The 19,506-nt window shown below is 41.3% G+C and overlaps 1 protein-coding gene across 1 annotated transcript in view; it reads left to right on the top strand.

The window, feature by feature from the left end:
- gpr158a (G protein-coupled receptor 158a) overlaps positions 1–19,506 on the top strand; it is a 414,329-nt gene that overhangs the window by 271,212 nt on the left and 123,611 nt on the right. Inside the window, exon 5 of the mRNA XM_052016756.1 lies at positions 4,840–4,908. Coding sequence (XP_051872716.1) covers positions 4,840–4,908 — 69 coding nt within the window. The remainder of the gene's footprint in view (positions 1–4,839; positions 4,909–19,506) is intronic.

Genomic DNA, 19,506 nt, shown 5'->3' with positions numbered 1-19,506 from the left:
GGGTGGGTTAGTCAGTTTGTAGACGATACCAAGATTGGTGGAGTTGTAAACAGTGTAGAAGACTGGCGACGGATACAGTGTGATATAGATCAGTTGCAGATGTGGGCAGAGAAGTGGCAGATGGAGTTTAACCTGGATAAATATGAGGTGTTGCACCTTGGTAGGACTAATGTCAAGAGGCAGTACACTCCTAAGGGCAGTGTTGAAGAGCAGTGAGACCTTGGGTGCAAGTCCATGGCTCATTGATAGGGTGGTTAAGAAAGGGTATGGAGTGCTTGCTTTCATTAATCGAGGTATTGAGTATAGGAGTCAAGAAGTTATGATACACCTCTATAGAACTCTGGTTAGGCCGCATTTGGAGTATCGTGTGAAATTCTGGTCACCTCACTATAGGAAGGATGTCGAGGCTTTAGAGAGGGTGCAGAGGAGGTTTACTAGGATGCTGCCTGGACTAGAGGGCATGTGCTATCAGGAGAGGTTGGACAAACTTGGCTCTTTTCTCTGGAGCGGGGGAGGCTGAGGGGTGATCTGTTGGAAGTGTATAAAATTATGAGGGGCATAGATAGCAATATCTTTTTACTATTATTGAATGATCCAATATCAGAGGGCATGCATTTAAGGTGAGAGGGGATAGGTTCAGAAGAGACGTGAGGGGTAAGTTTTTTTTACTGAGAGAGTGGTGGGTGCCTGGAATGCATTGCCTGATAGGGTGGTGGAAGCAAATTCATTGGGGGCTTCTAAGAGGAGCTTGGATGAGCACATGAATGAGAGGAAAATGGAGGGATATGGGCATTCTGTAGGTAGGAGGGATTAGTTGTGTCATTGTGGCCCAAAGGGCCTGTTCTGTGCTGTACTGTTCTATGTTCACATGTTCTATGTTCTAGATGCTGGTGGTTTTAAAATAGAACCGCTGGCATTTCTCAGTTTAAATGCTAGCTTGTCCACAAATTCTGCACACAGTGTGGACACATGCAGGATACCCAGCAATGGAGCTCCACCAATGCAAGGTAGAGATTTACACAGGAGAATCAGCCCTCAGATTCTGCACCAAATTATACCTGGCACAGGGTCTGCAACACCATTGATCTCAAAGGATGTTGTAAGGCTCTTCTGAAGAAAGAGAGGGAGGAAGATGAATTATTTGTTAGGTTCATGTGATTTTAGTTTGTGTTTTTCTTCCGAACTGTTTGATCTTTTTTTAAATATTAGAATTCTTTATTTACTTTTCATAATTTTGCAATGTTTGGGGGTGGTGGAGAGGGGGGAGTGGTGGTGATTGGGGTAGGAGGAGGGAGGAGTTGGAGATTGTAGGGAGTGGTGGTGGAGTCTGGGAGATGGAAGAGGTTGGTGGAGCTTGGGGAAAGGAATAGTGGTGATTGGGAGAAGGGGTAGTGGAGATTGGGGCAGGGTGGTAAAGATTGTAGGAGGCATGCTGGGTTTACGGAAGGGTTGGTGGAGATTGGGGTGGGTTATGGGTATTGCTGATTGGGGAAAAGGATGGGGGAGATTGTGGGAGGAGGATGGATGTGATTGGGGAAGAGGTGAGATTGGGGAAGAGGTGGTGTAGTATGAGGGAGCGGTGGTGTAAATTGAGGGAGGAGGAAAGAAATGTTTGGGGATGGGTGTGGAAGGATGGGGAAGTGGAGACTGTGAAAGGTAGTGGTGATGGGGGAGGAAAGGGGGTAGTGGAGATTAGGGGAGGAAGCAGTGGTTCTTGAGGGAAGGCAGATGATTGTTATCAGTTCTCCCCCACCCTGGCAACCTCCTTTTCTCCACGTGTCAGTTCCATCCTCCCAACACCTCCTCGCTCGTACAATGCTCTGAAAAACATGTTGATGACTACAGCGCGCTGCAGCTAAATAATCAAATCAAAAATTAGGCACCCACTCTGCAGGGGCAATGCTTTGCTTCCAGTATTGGTCCACAGAATGGGATCAATTTCCATTGTCTGATTGGTCTATGCCTGATCACACTAGATACATCACAACCACCCAAATGCAAGTTCCTAGTGGGCTAGACCCTTTTTCCTTGTGAAAGAAATTTGCTAAGGTGTGGCCAATTATTCAATTCATGTGGATGAGTTAGAGTATATTGAGATGTATAACATGCACACTGAAATTATTTACATAGAACAGTACAGCACAGGAACAAGCCCTTCGGTCCACGATGTTGTGCCAAACTAATTAAACTAGTAATTAAATGCCTAACTAAACTAATCCCTTCTGCCTACACAGTGTCCATATCCATCCATCCTTTGCATATTCATGTGCCTATTAAAGAGCCTCTTAAATGCCTCTGTCATACTTGCCTCCACTACCATTCCTGGCAGTGTATTCCAGGCACCCACCACTCTCTGTGTAAAAAGCTTGCCCACACATTCTCCTTTGAACTTACCCCCCTCACCTTAAATGCATGCCTTCTAGTATTGGACATTTCGACCCTGGGAAAAAAAAGTACCAGCTGTCCATCTATGCTTCTCATAATCTCATAAACTTCAATCAGGTCTTCCCTCAGCCTCCACTGTTCCAGACAAAACAACCCAAGTTTGTCCAACCTCTCCTTATAGCACATGCCCTCAAATCCAGACAGCATCCAGGTAAATCTCATCTGCACCTTCTCGAAAACCTCCACATCCTTCCAGTAATAGAGTGACCAGAATTGAACACAATACTCCAGATGCGCCATACCTAGAGTTTTATAAAGCTGCAGCATAACTTCACAACTTTTGAACTCAGTGCCTCAACTAATAAAGGCAAGCATACCATACGCCTTCTTTACCACCCTATTAACTTGTGCAGCCACTTTCAGAGAACTATGGATTTGGACCCCTAGATCCCTCTGTACATCAACACTGTTAAGGGTCTTGCCATTAATAGAGTACTGTCCCTTTACATTTGATCTCCCAAAGTGCAACACCTCACACTTGGCCAGATTAAACTCCATCTGCCATTTCTCTGCCCATATCTGCAACTGATCTATATCCCACTGTATCCTTTGGCAATCTTCTACACTATCCACAACACCACCAGTCTTTGTATCGTCTGCGAACTCACTAACCCACCCATCACATTTTCATCCAGGTCATTTATATATATCATAAACAGCAGAGGTCACTGTACGGATCCCTGCGGAACACCATTAGTCACGGACCTCCAGCTAGAGTAAGTCCCATCGACCACTACCCTTCTAAGAGCAAGCCAGTTCTGAATCCAAATCCTTTGCATCTTAATTTTCTGGATGTGCCCAGCATGAGGGACCTTGTCAAACACCTGACTAAAATCTATGTAGACAACATCCATAGCTCTACCTTCATTGATCACCTTTGTCACCTCCTTGAAAAACTCAGTCAAGTTCATAAGACATGACCCGCCCCACACAAATCCATGCTGACTGTCCCTGTTTTTGTCCGAGGCTTTTCCTGTGCACAATATTTTGCTTCCTGTTGAATGAAAATAAGTTATTCATTTTCTGTAAAGTGGAACAAATGTTTGACTATTAAGCAACTAGGGAAAATTGTTTCTGCAGCTAGAGTTTTCTGAAATGAAATCATCTTTCAGAATTTTCAGGTAGAGAGAGGTCTTCACTTTTTATAAACCATGCCCATCATATTTCAGTCTAATCTGAATGGTAATCAGCTCAACCAACTGTGCACGGACCTTGAATCCAAAGAGCTGCATATACTTTTAAAACCTACTTTTCACTGACAATGTAGAACTTTGAAGGTTTCTGGTTTGATTTATAGCTTGTCTTATATGCACAAGAGTAAGGTTGAAGAAACCAGCCTACATTGGGCTAATTTTAATCATAGTAATTGAAGCCCATGGAAGCTAGAATTCAACATCAAGCCCTTTGTATCAATGTAGTCTAAATGGGCCAATGAAACTAAATTCCTGCCTGGGAGTCAAAATCCCTTCTGTAAGTGTGCTTTTGAAAGAATCTGGGAAATATTACATTTGATTTAGAACAGAAATGAGGAGAAATTCCTTTAGCCAGAGGGTCGTGGATTTATGGAATTCTTTGCCACATACAGCTGTGGAAGCCTGATCATTGGGGGGGTTTAAGGAGGAGATTGATAGGTATCTAATTAGTCAAGGTATCAAGGGATATAAGGAAAAGGCTGGAAATTGGGGCTAGATGGGAATAGTTTAGTTTAGCTCACGATGAGGTAGCGGAGCAGACTCGATGGGCCGAATGGCCTACTTCTGCTCCTTTGTCTTGTGATCTTGTGATGCAAATTGGTTTTCTTATAATACAGTCTCACCATGCACAGGCTTTGAAGGCTGATATCCCCCTCTGTTTTAGCCTTGTCTTTTCACACTTGCTCTTCACTCTGACTGATTGTCTTTTCTGTTGACTTCAATGGAAAAGTATTTTGGGAGGGTGTTAAATGGGCTGTCAATCTGCTATTGCTGTTACTTGGACCGAGGCCAACTTTATCCCAGCTTGTTAACACTCTTCTGCTCTGTGCCTAAATATACTTAAAATGTATTCTGATCTTTCGGGCAATGCCATATCATTTTTCTTGTTCAATGAATCTTGAATATTTTGATAAATTTTCAAAAAGGGAATTATATTAATCTAGCTTCTTTTGAAAAGCACATTTTTGGTCATGAATAACAAATGAAGTAATCAAGAGAAATAAAAGAAACTGGAAAATCTAATAAATGGGAAATTTACAGTTTTTTAAAACAACATGATGAATGTGATCTCTTAGTTCGTCATTTCCTTATTTCAGATTAAAATGTTATAAATAAGTTATTAATTGGCATTGGGTGCTGTTGCTTTTTAAATGATCCTTACTGTATTTTCCTATTGTATGAAATCTTTTCATTCTTTCAGAGTATCAGAGCATCAGGACTGGTGTTGTTGGAGACAATTCTTTCTGGAGCTTTACTTCTGTATTTTCCAGTAAGTGTTTAATGATTTATGTTCAAGTCCATAATTCAGTGTAAATTCTGTAAGAAAGATTTTGATCTATAGGTCCATTTATGCCCAAAAATAACACTAATGAGTAGCTTGCCTGGAGCCATGTTTACTGCCAGCATTTATCTGATTTATGGCAAACTGCCCAAGTGTTGATGCAATCCAAAAAAGATGGGCAATCACATTTACATTCAGTTTTGTGCTTTATTATCACATACCCTCACTGTGCTGTTATGTCTTGGTACCACAAGTCTAATATACTAAAAGGTTACTGTGTTTGTTAGACAACTAATGCAAATAGCCTTTCATACCATAACTTTCATGTACTCATATCAATTGATTTTTCCCCAACTTCGTTGTGTCACTTACTAGTTTATTTAGCAACCTCTCTGATTACTGAATCTTGGACATTTACATCAGGATTTATAAATGGTAAGATTTTGACGCAGTAATATTTACCAAGAGAAGTCCTCATTATAGATTCCCATGAAACCACTAAAAACATCAGTTTTAAATCCCGGTTATATTATTAATGTTTATCTTTCATTTTAAGCATCATGAAATTCTTGTTGGGATTTGCAGATATTTGTGCATGGTGATAATTCATTTGACAAGTTTTTTCCTTGTCTTGCATTTTTGGAGATTTGAGTATAAATGGCATAATTTTGCGTGGTGCTTTTGAGTTTGTTCCTGTCTGTTAAAGTAATCCATCCAGTTGAGATTTACCTGCGATGGTGACATTTCTTTGCATTTCCAAATCAGCTATATCACTTTTCCAATTTGCATTGTATGTGTGTTTTTCATGGATCCAGCTGTGCTGGGAGAGAGAGAACTTAGATACAGGACAAAGCAGAAGCCCACTCTTAAGTGGCCAGCACCATTAGTTCCTGAGTGAGAGCCTGTAAAAATTACAGCTCTCATGGACAGAAATCTAATTCTGGAGAATTCTGTGTTGAATGAAGACTTCTATATCTCCCAGTTACAGCTTCCATGTGGCTCAGTTTTGTCAGTCACAACATTTGGGGGCTCATCTAGGAGACGTTTGTGACCCACTACATGGCCAGCAACCTCACCAGTCTAAGGGGGGATGATCCAGCTGCGAGAATTAGAAGGATTGTTAGACGCTACAGATAATGGACAGACCGTGCTGATGGCTAGCTGGTGGTGTCTTGAGTCAAGAGGCCGTCAGTAATGATCTGAGCTCCTGAGCTGAGAGCTGGATACACTTCTCATCTGATACCTCAGCTTTACGCCAACCATGGCTGCTGCATCTAAAGCAGCAACCCTCATTCAAAATGGTGGCAAGCGGCCTGTTTTCTATAACTTTAGCTAACATTAATGGGAGATCAATGGTGCCGAGCGTGGTGACTCATTGCAAGCTGCTCTCTGCAGATCTGTTCATTATTTCTATTATAATTGTTCTACTCTTTTAAATCTAAATTCTATGACTCCAAGATGGCCTTGCACCTTATTGTCTGCCTGCACTGCACTTTGTCTGTAACTGTAACACTTTATTCTGCATTCTGTTCCTGCTTTCCCTTGTACTACCTCAGTGCACTGTTGTAATGAATTGATCTGTATGGATGGCATGCATAACAAAGATTTTTCACTGTACCTCAGTACATGTGACAATAATAAACCAATTTAACAATTTAATCTAATAAATAAAGTGAGAGGCCAGCAAGCTTGGCTGGGGATCACCAAGAGAGTGCCTTCTGGTTTCACTGCTTGCAGTCTCAAGAGGAGGGTCAGGAAAACATAATGACCAAAGTTAGAAGAAATTTCTCACTGCTTTACAGGATGTGGCCGCAGAGGTTACAGTTGTAAGTGATTGAGAACTATGAGTGAAACAGAGGATCTGAAACAGAGAATGTGCCTTATTTAGAGGCAGCAAGGCATAGGTGGAGAACAGAGTAAGTTTGTGATAACTAACCATCGATGATCGTAAGTCCATTGAATGCTACAAGGGCAGATCACTTGAAGCATCCAAGCAGAAATGTCCATCGTTTTTGTGGCACAGCTGAGTGCCCTGCCTCAGGCAAGAAGGAGCAGAACAGACATTTCTTTTGCTGCCCTTTATTGCTACAATATGCTGATGTGTGACTGCTGAGTATGGATTGAAAAGATCCTCAAAAATGGACCCAGGCTCCTTCTGCTCCTGTGAGAATTGCAATGAATTTCTCTCCCCCCAAAAAATAAGATTGGATATTCCAGAACTCCATCTATGGTACTCACAAATTGGCATTGCTCATGGGAGCCCCAGTGTTTCTAGGCGAGTAATCAGATTACTGGTCTCCCCCAGAAAAGGAAAGATTTGAACCAGCTGGAACAGAGTCCAACCCCACTTCCAAGCCCCCACCCCTATCCAATGGCACTGTTCGCAGAACTGCCTCAAATTCAGGACTTTCATGATCTTGGTTTCAACTCAAATATTGAAATGTTTTCCTGCTATTCAGAGTAGTGCTGTTAAGATATGGAAGAATTGAAAGAATAATATTGCAGACTCTGTTCCTGTTCTGTGATCTTACTCAATGAGAGACCAGACTGGACAATAAGATGTGAAGGCCATCCTTCCAAAATGCATTAATCAGAATTTTGCAAGTTTATTCCAGAATGGTAATATGTAGCATGGTAGCCAAAGTTCTGGACTATTGATTTGGAGAAACATGTTTGTATCCCATCATGGGGAACTTGACTACAAGAGTCTAGACTTTTGAAAACAAAAGCTAATCTCTGTAATGGTAAACATGAAACTACTGGATTATTATAATAATCCATTTGGTTCACCAAGGCTCTTTAGAGTGGGAACCTGCTGTACTTGCCCAGTCTGTCCAATATCTGACCTTAGACTGACCGGTGTGTTTGACTCTTAATTGCCTCCACAGTTCAGGGGCTATTAAGGATAGAAAATAAATGCCAGTGTTGCCAACAACATACATATTATTTCAATTAATAAATTAAAACAGAATCATTGCCATCTATTTTGTTCTTCCTTGCTGTCAAATGACATTGAGAGCGCAGCTTTTAAAAATATCTCAGATTGATATGTTAATTCAGATTCTGAATGCAAGTCCTTTGTAGGGCATGTACTGACGAAGCAACACATAAATTGGTAAATCGACTCTGATGCTGATAGGACCCTTTTTTTGTTGCAGCATTAGCCTAGCAGCCTGCTAAATACCATAATTCACCAAGCTTTCTAAAGTAACTATCACATGGAACAAAGCAGCATTCCAGCAAGAGGACTCTGCCATGCGGAAGAATAAGGACATCTTAAAATATAGCATAAATTAGTATTGGGGAAACATCACAACATGGACAGTGGTTGTCTGGGATGCCTGTAGAGAGGAACATAGGTAGAAGGAGGAGGCAGCCATTCAGTTCCTTGCATCTGCTCCACCATTCAATGAAGTCTTTTAGCTAACTTCTCTGCATTATCCCTACATCCCTTGATTTCCCTTATCCAAAATTCTTTCAATTTGTCAGGGATGGCACAGTGATACATCTAGTAGAGCCTCTACCTCATTTCTCCAGAATCCCGGCTTCACTCCTGACCTTGGGTGCTGCCTTTGTGGAGTTTGCACATTTTCTCTGTGACCATGTGCCAGGGTGGCCCGGTTTCCTCCCATATCCCAAAAATGTGCAGGTTAGTAGATTAATTTCTCCCTTGTGTAAGTCAGTGGGAGAATCTGGGGGGAGTTCATGAAAATCTGGAGAGAATACCAAATAGGACTAATGTAAGATTAAGGGTGGTCGATAGTCCATGGGCTGAAGGGCCTGTTCCCCTGCTACATGTCTATTTGACTCTGTTACTTTATTAAAATATTCAGTGACTAAGCCCCCAGAGCCCTCTAGGAATAATTGCAATGACTTGCTATCCTGTGAAGAAATGTCTTCCCTTAATAATACCAGTAAGGTATATTTGCATGCACCTGCTTTCCACCTGTGGCACCAACATAGAGCTGGCAGACAAATTATGTAGCTTTGCATTCATGATGGTCCATGTTGATTCAAGTTGTGCATGCTATAAATTACTAGAGAGCCAAAAATGATACTTAATGACATGCTTCATTACACAAAGCACAGTCTCTGTGAAAACTCTGGCCCACTTGGGGTCCAAGATCTAGTAAGCAACTGTTTCAGACTTAGCTTCAATGTAATCAGCATGAAATTTCAGATATTTCAGAAAAGCCTTTAACACATTATGCTTTGATAGAAATGGCTCCAAATGTTCCTCCTTTCCCAGTTAAGATGAAGGGAATTTATCCTGTAAAGTTAACACTGTTTCTATTTTCACGGATATTTCCTGACTTGCTGAGAGTTTCCAGAATTTTCAGTTTTCACTTCAGTGTTCCAGCATCTGCAGTTTTTGCTGGTGTTCAACACCATCATCCCCTCAGTACTAATCAACAAGCTTCAAAACCCTGGGCCTCTGTATGTCCCTCTGCAACTGGATCCTTGACTTCCTTATTGGGAGACCACAGTCAGTGCGGATCACTAATAATATCTCCTCCTTTCTGACAATCAACACAGGCGCACCTCAAGGATGCGTGCTTAGCCCACTGCTCTACTCTTTTTAAATTCATGACTGTGTGGCTAGGCACAGTTCAAATGCCATCTATAAATTCGCCAATGACGCCACTGTTGTTGGCAGAATTTCAGATGGAGATGAGGAGGTGTACAGGAGTGAGATAGATTGGCTGGTTGAGTAGTATTGCAACAGCCTCACACTCAACATCAGCAACACCAAGGAATTGATTGTGGATTTCCGGAAGGGGAAGTTGGAAGAACACACTCCAGTCCTCATCGTAGGGTCAGTGATGGAAAGGGTGAGCATCTTCAAGTTCCTGGGTGTCAACATCTCAGGGGATCTATTCTAGGCCCAACACATTGATGCAATCATGAAGAAGGCACACCAGCAGCTCTACTTCATTAGGAGTCTGAGGAGATTTGGTATGTCACCAAAGACTCTTGCAAATTTCTACAGCTGTATGGCAGAGAGCATTCTGAGTGGTTGCATCACCGCCTGGTATGGAGGCTCCAATGTGCAGGATTGAAAGAGGCTGCAGAGGGTCAGCCAGCTCCATCATGGGCACAACCCTCCCCAGCATCAAGGACATCTTCAAGAGGCGGTGCCTCAAGAAAGCATCATCCATCATTAAGGACCCTAACCATCCAGAACATGCCCTCATCTCATTATTACCTTTGGGGAGGAGCTACAGGAGCCTGAAGACCCACACTCAATGGTTTAAGAACAGCTTCTTCCCCTCTGCCATCAGATTTCTGAATGGTTCATGAACCCATGAACACTACCTTGGGCAGACACGGTAGGCGGGCAGGCACAGTAGTGTAGTGGTTAGTGTAATGCGATTACAGCACCAGCAACCCGGAACACTCTACGCAAAAGATGCATTTCACTGTGTGTTTTGATGTACATGTGACTAATAAAGATATCTTATTCCTCTTTTGCACTATTTATTTATTTTTGTAACTTACAGTAATTTTTATGTCTTGCACTGTACTGCTGCTGCAAAACAACAAATATCATGACATATGTAGGAGCAAGTCCAAGACAGTGTGCAGTGAAGATGGAAAGAAGGACAGGCAGGTGAAAAGACAGGATAATTTGCTGAACAATAGAAATACAGCAAAATCAGCAGCAGATACTGGTCTAAATGAACTGTATTTAAACACACATAGCATTAGAAATAAGGTGGATGACCTAGTGGCACAGCTACAGATTAAAAAATATGACATTGTGGCAATCACTGAGTCATGGCTTAAGGAAGGCTGTGAGTGGGAACTAAATGTCCAGGGGTACACAGGGTATAGGAAAGATAGGCAAGTAGGCAGAGGGGGTGGTGTGGCCCTGATGGTTAGTAATGATGTAAAATCAATAGAGACAAGGGACATAGGGTCAGAAGAAGTGGAATCCTTATGGGTGGAGCTAAGAAATGGCAAGGGTAACACTACAATAATAACAGTTATATATAGGCCCCCTAACAGCAGCCGGGATGTGGACTATAAGTTACAGTTAGAAATAGAAAAAGCATGTCAGAGGGACAACGTTAAGATAATTATGGGGGATTTTAACATGAAGGTGGATTGGGAAAGCCAGCAAGGCAGTGGATCTCAGGAGAGCGAGTTTGTGATATGTCTAAGTGATGGCTTTATGGAGCAACTTGTTGATGAGCCCACCAGGGGATGGGCTGTTTTGGATTGGGTGCTGTGTAACGAACCGGAGGTGATTAGGGAACTAAAGGTAAAGGAACCATTAGGAACTAGCGATCACATTATGATAGAGTTCAGTTTCAAATTTGAGAAGGAGAAGCTGATATCAGGTGCATCAATATTTCAGTGGAACAAAGGAAATTACAGTGGCATGAAAGAGGAACTGGCTCAAGTTGATTGGAAGAGTAAGCTAGTTGGAGGGACGGCAGAGCAGAAATGGATGGAATTTCTACAAAAAATAAGGAAAATGCAGGATAGATATATTCCAAGAAAAAAGGTTATGAATGGAAAAATGGCACAAATGTGGATAACGAGAGAGGTGAAGGATAAAACAAAAGCAAAAGGGAGGGCATACAAGGAAGCAAAAATTAGTGGGAAGACAGAAGACTGGGAAACTTTTAAAAACTTACAGGAAGAAACTAAGAAGGTCATTAAGAAAGAAAAGATAAATTATGAAAGGAAGTTGGCAGATAACATTCAAAAAGATACCAAGAGTTTTTTTAAATATATGAAGAGTAAAAGAGAGACACAGGTTGATATTGGACCAATTGAAAATGGTGCAGGAGAGGGTATAATGGATAACAAAGAGATGGCAGAGGAACTAAATGAGTATTTTGCATCGGTCTTCACTGTGGAGGACATCAGCAATATACCGGATAATCAGGGGTCTCAGGGGATAGAAGTGAATTCAGTTAAGATTACTAGAGAGAAGGTGCTCGGGAAGCTAAATGGACTAAAGACAGATAAGTCTCCTGGACTGGATGAGGTGCATCCCTGGGTTCTGAAGGAGGTGGTTTCAGAGGTTGCGGAGGCATTGGTGATAATTTTCCAGGAATCAATGGACTCTGGCATGGTTCCAGAGGACTGAAAGGTCGCAAATGTAGTTCCACTGTATAAGAAGGTTGGGAGACAGCATAAAGGAAATTACAGACCTATTAGTCTGACATCGGTGGAGGGAAAGTTGTTGGAATCAATCCTCAAGGATGAGGTTATGGAATACCTAGAGGTGCAAGGCAAGATAGGCCCAAGCCAGCATGGTTTCGTGAAGGGAAGATCCTGCCTGACCAACCTATTGGAGTTTTTTGAGGAAATCTCAGGTAGGGTGGATAAGGGAGAGGCTATGGATGTTGTGTATTTAGACTTTCAAAAGGTCTTTGACAAGGTGCCGCACAAGAGGCTGATTAATAAGATGAGAGCTCATGGAATTACAGATAGGTATATTGGAATGGGTGGAGCATTGGCTGGTAGGCAGAAAGCAAAGGGTGGGAATAAAGGGATCCTGTTCTGGTTGGCTACCGGTTACTAGTGGTGTTCCTCAGGGGTTGGTGTTGGGGCCACTTCTTTTTACTTTGTACATTAATGATTTGGATGATGGAGTAAATGGTTTTGTGGCTAAGTTTGCAGACGACACCAAGATAGATGGAGGAGTAGGGAGTATTGAAGAAATAGGAAGGTTGCAGAAAGACTTAGATAGTTTAGGAGAATGGGCAAAGAAATGGCAGATGAGATTCAATGTTGAGAAATGTGCAGTTGTACACTTTGGAAAAAGAAATAAATGGGCAGATTATTATCTAGATGGGGAGAAAATTCAAAGTACAGGAATACAGAGGGACTTGGAGATACTCGTGCAGGATACCCTAAAGGTTAACCACCAGGTCGGATCAGCGGTAAAGAAAGTGAATGCTATGTTAGCATTCATTTCGAGAGGTATAAAGTATAAAAGTAAGGAAGTGTTGGTGAGGCTCTATGGGGCACTGGTGAGGCCTCATTTGGAATATTGTGTGCAGTTTTGGGTCCCGTATCTTAGGAAGGATGTGCTGATGTTGGAGAGGGTTCAGAAAAGATTTACGAGGATGATTCCTGGAATGAAAGGGCTTACATATGATGAGCGTTTGTCAGCACTTGGACTATACTCACTGAAGTACAGAAGATTGAGAGGGGACCTCACAGAAACATTTAGAATGTTGAAAGGACTGGACAGAGTAGATGTGGTTAAGCTGTTTCTCCTGGTGGGTGAGTCCAGGACTAGAGGGCACAATCTTAGAATTAGAGTGTACCAGTTTAAAACAGAAATGAGGAGAAATTTCTTTAGCCAGAGGGTAGTGAGTTTATGGAATTCTTTGCCACGTACAGTAGTGGAGGCCCAATCATTAGGTGCGTTTAAAGAGGAGATTGATAGGTATCTAATTAGTCAAGGTATCAAGGGATATGGGGACAAGGCTGGAAATTGGGGCTAGATAGTAGTTTTAGTTTAGCTCATGGAGCAGACTCGATGAGCCAAATGGCCTACTTCTGCTCCTTTGTCTTGTGATCTTGTGATAATAAACCTGATTCTGATTCTGATTCTGCTTCTTGTTAACTAAGCACAATACTGTGCCCCATCCTCTCCTGTCATGACAAGAAAAATCAAGAAAATGAGACTAAATCAATGGTCCAGATTTTGCTTTGATTTAATGTTTCAGATCAATGACATTTTATCAGGACTGGAGATAAACAGATTTACGATGAAGAAATCACTGAAGGGGATTGGTGGGACATCGTGTGTGTGTGTGTGGGAGGGAGGGAGGATGGTGTGTTATTATGTAGTTATAATAAAGAACTACAGTTCCCAGTAGGCAATGCAAGGGGTCACATGGGGGAACAGGAAGTGGCTGTAAAAAGAGAGGGAAAGCAAAGCCAGGCCGGTGTTGGTTAATAAAATGTTTGAATGTTAAACCCATGCGAAGTTTGTCTCTTGACGAAGAACAAACATAACAGGTGGGTGTGGTGGGGGTTTGTTGGAAAGGTTGGAGAAAACCAAAGACAATCTGTGATATACTGGAAGTACCTGGAAGACAAAGGTACATATTTCCCATGGGCAGTCCCAAAGCAAGACAAAATAGTAATGAGATTTGCTGATCAGAAGGTGGGCTTATGAACTATAATTAATCTCTACTTTTTATTCTTTAGTAATCTTAAAGGAGATAGTGCAGAGTGATACCTGTGGTTCTGTACAAAACAGAATGATCTGCCCTGATGACTGAATTTCCAGCAGAAGCCCTTGGCTGTTGCTAAAGATGCAAAGTTGGGAAAATAATTCCTATAATCTTTATATCCATTTTTGGTTTAAACAAAAAAAAATGCAGAAAATTGAAAATGTCTGTGGTTATACTGGAAAGAAGTTTCTCAGTATCTTTCCCATCGGGAGCAAGAAAGCTAGTTAAAGTTGCCCAATTGGCTGCAACAGTGTTAATGTGAGACTGCAAAGATCTGCCATTTGTTTTACAGCACTGGAATGCTCAAGCAGCAGCAAACTCCTGAATGTATTTACTGACTGAGCTTTCAGATCAATATCTAAAAACTCACCAAATAACAGGCCTTGGTTTGTGCAGGATTTTTTTGAACAATCATTACACTTTTGATTGCGGTGTAAGGAACTAATTGGAGCTCGAATGATTTGCTTTAATTGTGTTGAATCAATACTATTGTCAATGCCATACTTTCAGTCAGAATTGCTCTTGTGCTTTGCTGATTTCTTCTCTTCCTTCTGAAGCCTTTTACTGGGGCACAGCCATTTAGGCCTTGGCTGTACTCCAATTATTCAAATGCACATCCCTTTGTCAAGTATTCTATTGGCCAATCTCATCCTACATTCCCTTGAATCATTGGACAGCGAGCAAGAGACACCTACAGTCCTGATGCAGGGTTTCAACCTGAAACATCTACAGTTCCTTTCTTCCCACAGATGCTGCTCGATTCGCTGAGTTCATCCAGCAGATTGTTTGTTGCTCCAGCATCTGCAACCTCTTGTGTTTCCATGGACCTGGCCATTCCCCCTTTCTAGCCCAGGAATGTGATGATCAATAATAGTGGCTCATCCACTTCAGATCAACTAACTGAGCATAATGCAGGAATTGATCAGCCTAGTATTTTGCAGTTTCACACCAGGTCATCAATTTAGTTATGAGTGAACCCTTACTTATCCTTTGTAGTGCTGGCTATTTGATCTCAGTGTTTAATTTACTGGTAATGGTTATACAGGCAGGGCTTTTACTGCAAGCTGGTTGACTGTTAATTGATTGAGCCATTTGTGGCCTCGTTGTAGGTTTATTTCAGATTCCATGACACAAATACAAAACAAGCAAGCAGATAATGAGTCAGAAAATCTCTGTAAATATTTATCCTTTTTTTAAGCATGTGTTGATGCCAATATCATCTCCTTAGTTTTGTGAAGAAGCAATGAAATGAAATAAATGAGATTGAACTGCATGATACATTGGGGTGAAAGGGGGGCTTAACTGTTCAGAAACAGCATGTTGTTGAAATCCATTTCATCTACACAGCTACTCCACCTGTTTAATCAAAAACAAACATGGTCTTTGTAGGAGGGTCTTGGATTCTTATCTCATGGACTATTGGGCAGATATTCCACTTAGGCATCAGTCCCTCTGCCAGGATTTCCTTGTGATTATCAGTGGAAGATCTGATGTCTGGTGTAATGGAAGCTTAAGCTAGCAGCCGCATCTTGCTGTTGCCTTTTTCTCTCGGCTGCCCCTATGCTGGACGTCACATAGAATGTAATGAGGCAGCATAAATTTCCTGACTCTCATATTGGGAAATCTGCCAGTGAGCCCGTTCCCGGGTAAAGCTAGCACAGGTACAGTAATCCCATTGAATTCAATGGAAAGAAACAGCTGCCAAGAGGATGATAACTTGACCAATGTTGAGTCTGGAACCAAGGTCTCAATGACTGTCCAGGACCACACTGAAAGAAACTGTATGGTCCAAAGGCAGGAATCTCAGCATCCAATTGTGGTCACAAGAAATCTGCCCCTTTGTCACAAGTAACCAGTGATCTCAAATATAATCAACTCACTCTCTGGAAGGAGGTTTCCTTTTTTACCTGGGAAAGAGTGCTTACCTTATCCTATGCAAAAACCAATTGATCAATCTTCCCAAGTTTCTTCCCAAGTAATGATAATCTAACTTGATCTGTTTACCTGCTCATTGTTGTCCATAAACTCTGTTGTTACCGCAGCCCCTACAGTACAGTATGGACTGTTTCAGTTGTGAGGAAGGACTGGATAGGCTGTATTTGCTTTTCTCAGAGTGAAAGAGGTTGAGGGGAAACCTCACTGTGGTATACAAAATTATGAGGGGCATATAGTATGAGGGTAGATAGTAGGAAACTTAACCCCATAGCAGAGGTATCTAAACCTGGAGAGGATAGGGTAAGGAGTAAGAGGTTTAGAGGAGACCTGAGGAAGAAGACTTTCATGCAGAGAATTGTTGGACTCCGGAACGCACTGCCTGAGAAGATGGTGGAGACAGGTACTCTCACAACATTTAAGAAGTGACTGGACAAACACTTAAATTGCCAAGCCATAGAAGGTTACGGACTGAGTGCTGGTAAATAAGATAGATGAGCGCTGATGGTCAGTGTGAACATGGTGGGCCAACGAGCTTATTTCTGTGCTATATGATTCTAAAACTCTACACAATCAAGCATTCTCCCTCACAAATATTAAAAAGAATGGGTATACACTGTGGTTATGTTTGAGTTTGTGCAGCAGTGTAAAGTGAATGATGGTGAATCAAAAGGAATTTCTATCAATTTTGAGGAAACAAAATATCTGAGGAGTTACTGTACAAGGTGCCAATTTGTTATCATCCATTTCACTGCTATATGGAATGAAAATGATACTCCCCATTTTTTTTGTAGAAAGCAGACCCTTTAACCATTCCTGCACAACAATTTAAATAGCTGAAGTTGGGAATAACATTCAGTGTTTTTTTTGTGAGGTGACACGCGTTATTTGCTCTCTACTCTTTAAAGCCCTCACACCTACCGTGATTCAGTTGCTTTACAAGTTGTTCTTTCTCTTCACCATGTTGTGTTTCCCTTGCCCTCCTTTTTCACTCAGATTATGTAGATTTGGAACTGGACCATATGACCACTATTATAACATAATGATTAGATGACATATGCCACTCAGTAGTTATGTGGTAATGGAAACTTCATTATCAACTCTATTTACAAGCTGCAATGCTGTAATGCTCAGAAACAGTTCAGATAATCACTTCAATCTGTTCCTGCAGACAAGTGAAATAATCAAATAAACTGAACTAAGTTCCATGAGTACTGGACTTAAGGAAGTAATACTTAATTTCACAAAGTAGATGTTGCCTTTATTAGCTAAAATGATCAGGTGGATTCACGTCAGCTGATTTAAGCTGTATGCAAATCTCCTGTGATGATGCTCATGGGTGAGGACCAAAGTGTGGATCCTGAGGCCTACCCTGGGTCCACTGCTGTCTCATTGTGGCATCATCACCATACAACCAACTTACTCCACGAGTTCAAACTATTACATCTTTTACCAATGAATGTACATTTAAAAAAATCCAGTCTGGTTTCCCAAGCAGTTTGCAAACTTTTCCTAATATGTAAAAAATATTTTGTTATTGTAGCATTATAGATTACAGGTAGTTCTGCTATAACATGATAGTAACACTTCGAAGAAACCTCATTATAAAAAGTTGTGTTGTAGCAGAACAAGCTGTAGTTGCCTTTATGTAGCACAAATTTAAACAATTTTTCCCAATCGCGATCATGCTATGATCAATGTCACCTGCATAGTGCGAATAGTGTTCCCTAATCCATCAATCGTATTATAACCAATTCGCGTATGGAAACATGGGTTACAGCAGAACTACCTGTGCATCTGTGTTTGACTTTCCTTATGCATTGAGGTATTGCAGTTCCACAGGAACAAATAAAGTTAATGAAGGGTTCTTCAGAAGTGACTGAGGGCGAATTCAACTTGAGTTAGTTAAGCAGTGGCTGCCGTAGTAGTCTGCTTCTAAATTCATCCCCATTGTAGATGAGAATAGCTTAATCTTTTCAGAATCATTTTCCACCTTTCCACCGTCTTCCATTACAGACGTACCTTCCAGCCATCAGGAACTTCTCAAGCAAACAAGTAAGTGGCCTTGAGACAAGTAGCACATACATGTTATCAACAACAATTTGCATTTTTATAGCTTTGATAATGTGGTGAAGCATTCTAACATGTCTAACAGAAATGTTATGAAACAAGATTATACAGTGAGCCAAGTAAGGAGATAGGTAATAGGTAATCAAAAGATTGGTTAAAGAGTTATGTTTTAAAGAGCACCTTAAAGAAGGAGAGAGATATAGAGAAACAGAAGAGTTTCTGGGGAGGGATTGTAGAGATCAGGACCCAGATAGCTGAAGGTACAGTGGTGGAACAATAAAAGTCAGGGATGCAGAAGAAGCCAATGTTAGAGGAACACAGAGGGTTGTCGGGGGTTACAGAGGTGGAACTGTGACGTGGCGATGGTGGTGGTAGGGGTGGAGTTGGCCACAGAAAAACTGGAAAACAGGATGAGAATTCTAAAATTGTAGCATTGTCAGATCAGGAGCCAATGTAGGCCAGCAAGCAAAGGGTTGGTATGTTACCATGCCTTGTCTCATTTAGGATAAGCACAGCAGAATTTTGGATGTGAAATCAAAAGAAGATAAAAGGCAGTCGGCAAGTGAGGAATATATTGGTATTGTCAAATCTAAAGGTAACAAAGGCACGGGTGAAGTTTGCAGCAGCAGGTGTGTTGATGTAGGGTAATATGCTTTGAAAGAAAAAAAAGAATGAGTGAACGCTTTTGGTTGGCATGGACCAGTTGGGCCGAAGGGCCTGTTTCTGTGCTGTATGATGCTATGGCTTTATGACTTACTACAAAATTACTGACCCAGGTGAGTGGAAAGAGTGCCATTGATGCAAGATGGATATCAAGGGTAGTTTGGCCTTCCTCAACAGGACAGTGAAATGGAACCATGGAATTGTAGAAAACTTGTGAACTTTTCTGTCTCTGCCAGTTATTAAATGTCCTTTCCAGCCTAATCCCACCTTCTAGCACCAGGTCTGTAGCCCTGCAGGGAATGGTACAGAGCTCTATATTTCCTAAGGCTGCAGAATGACCATCTCTGAAATATATAATCCACAAAACACTCAGCCACAATGAGGTCAAATATTGCTCAAGTTCCAAATCCTAGAGCTTGTGTTATACTTTGATTATACTTTGAAACCATGTTATGAGACTAATAGGACAGTGAAATTATAATAAAATCAATGATTACACTGTGCAATATAAAGGACATTTAATGTGGATATGAAGTGTCAATATACCAGGATATCTCCAGGAGGGAATCTGTAGTTCCCAAGAGAGAGTTGGGCTACAGATGCTAACCTAGAAATTCAATAACAGAGAATAATTTTTATTGTTATTCAATTGCTAACCAATTGATTTAAAGCAGAAAAAATATTTCAAAATGTGACTGACACTTATAATTAT

This window comes from Pristis pectinata, chromosome 5 (assembly GCF_009764475.1).
Source record: "Pristis pectinata isolate sPriPec2 chromosome 5, sPriPec2.1.pri, whole genome shotgun sequence".
NCBI lineage: Eukaryota > Metazoa > Chordata > Chondrichthyes > Rhinopristiformes > Pristidae > Pristis > Pristis pectinata.
Note: the sequence above shows the minus strand (reverse complement) of the source record. Positions and strands in the feature narration are given on the sequence as shown.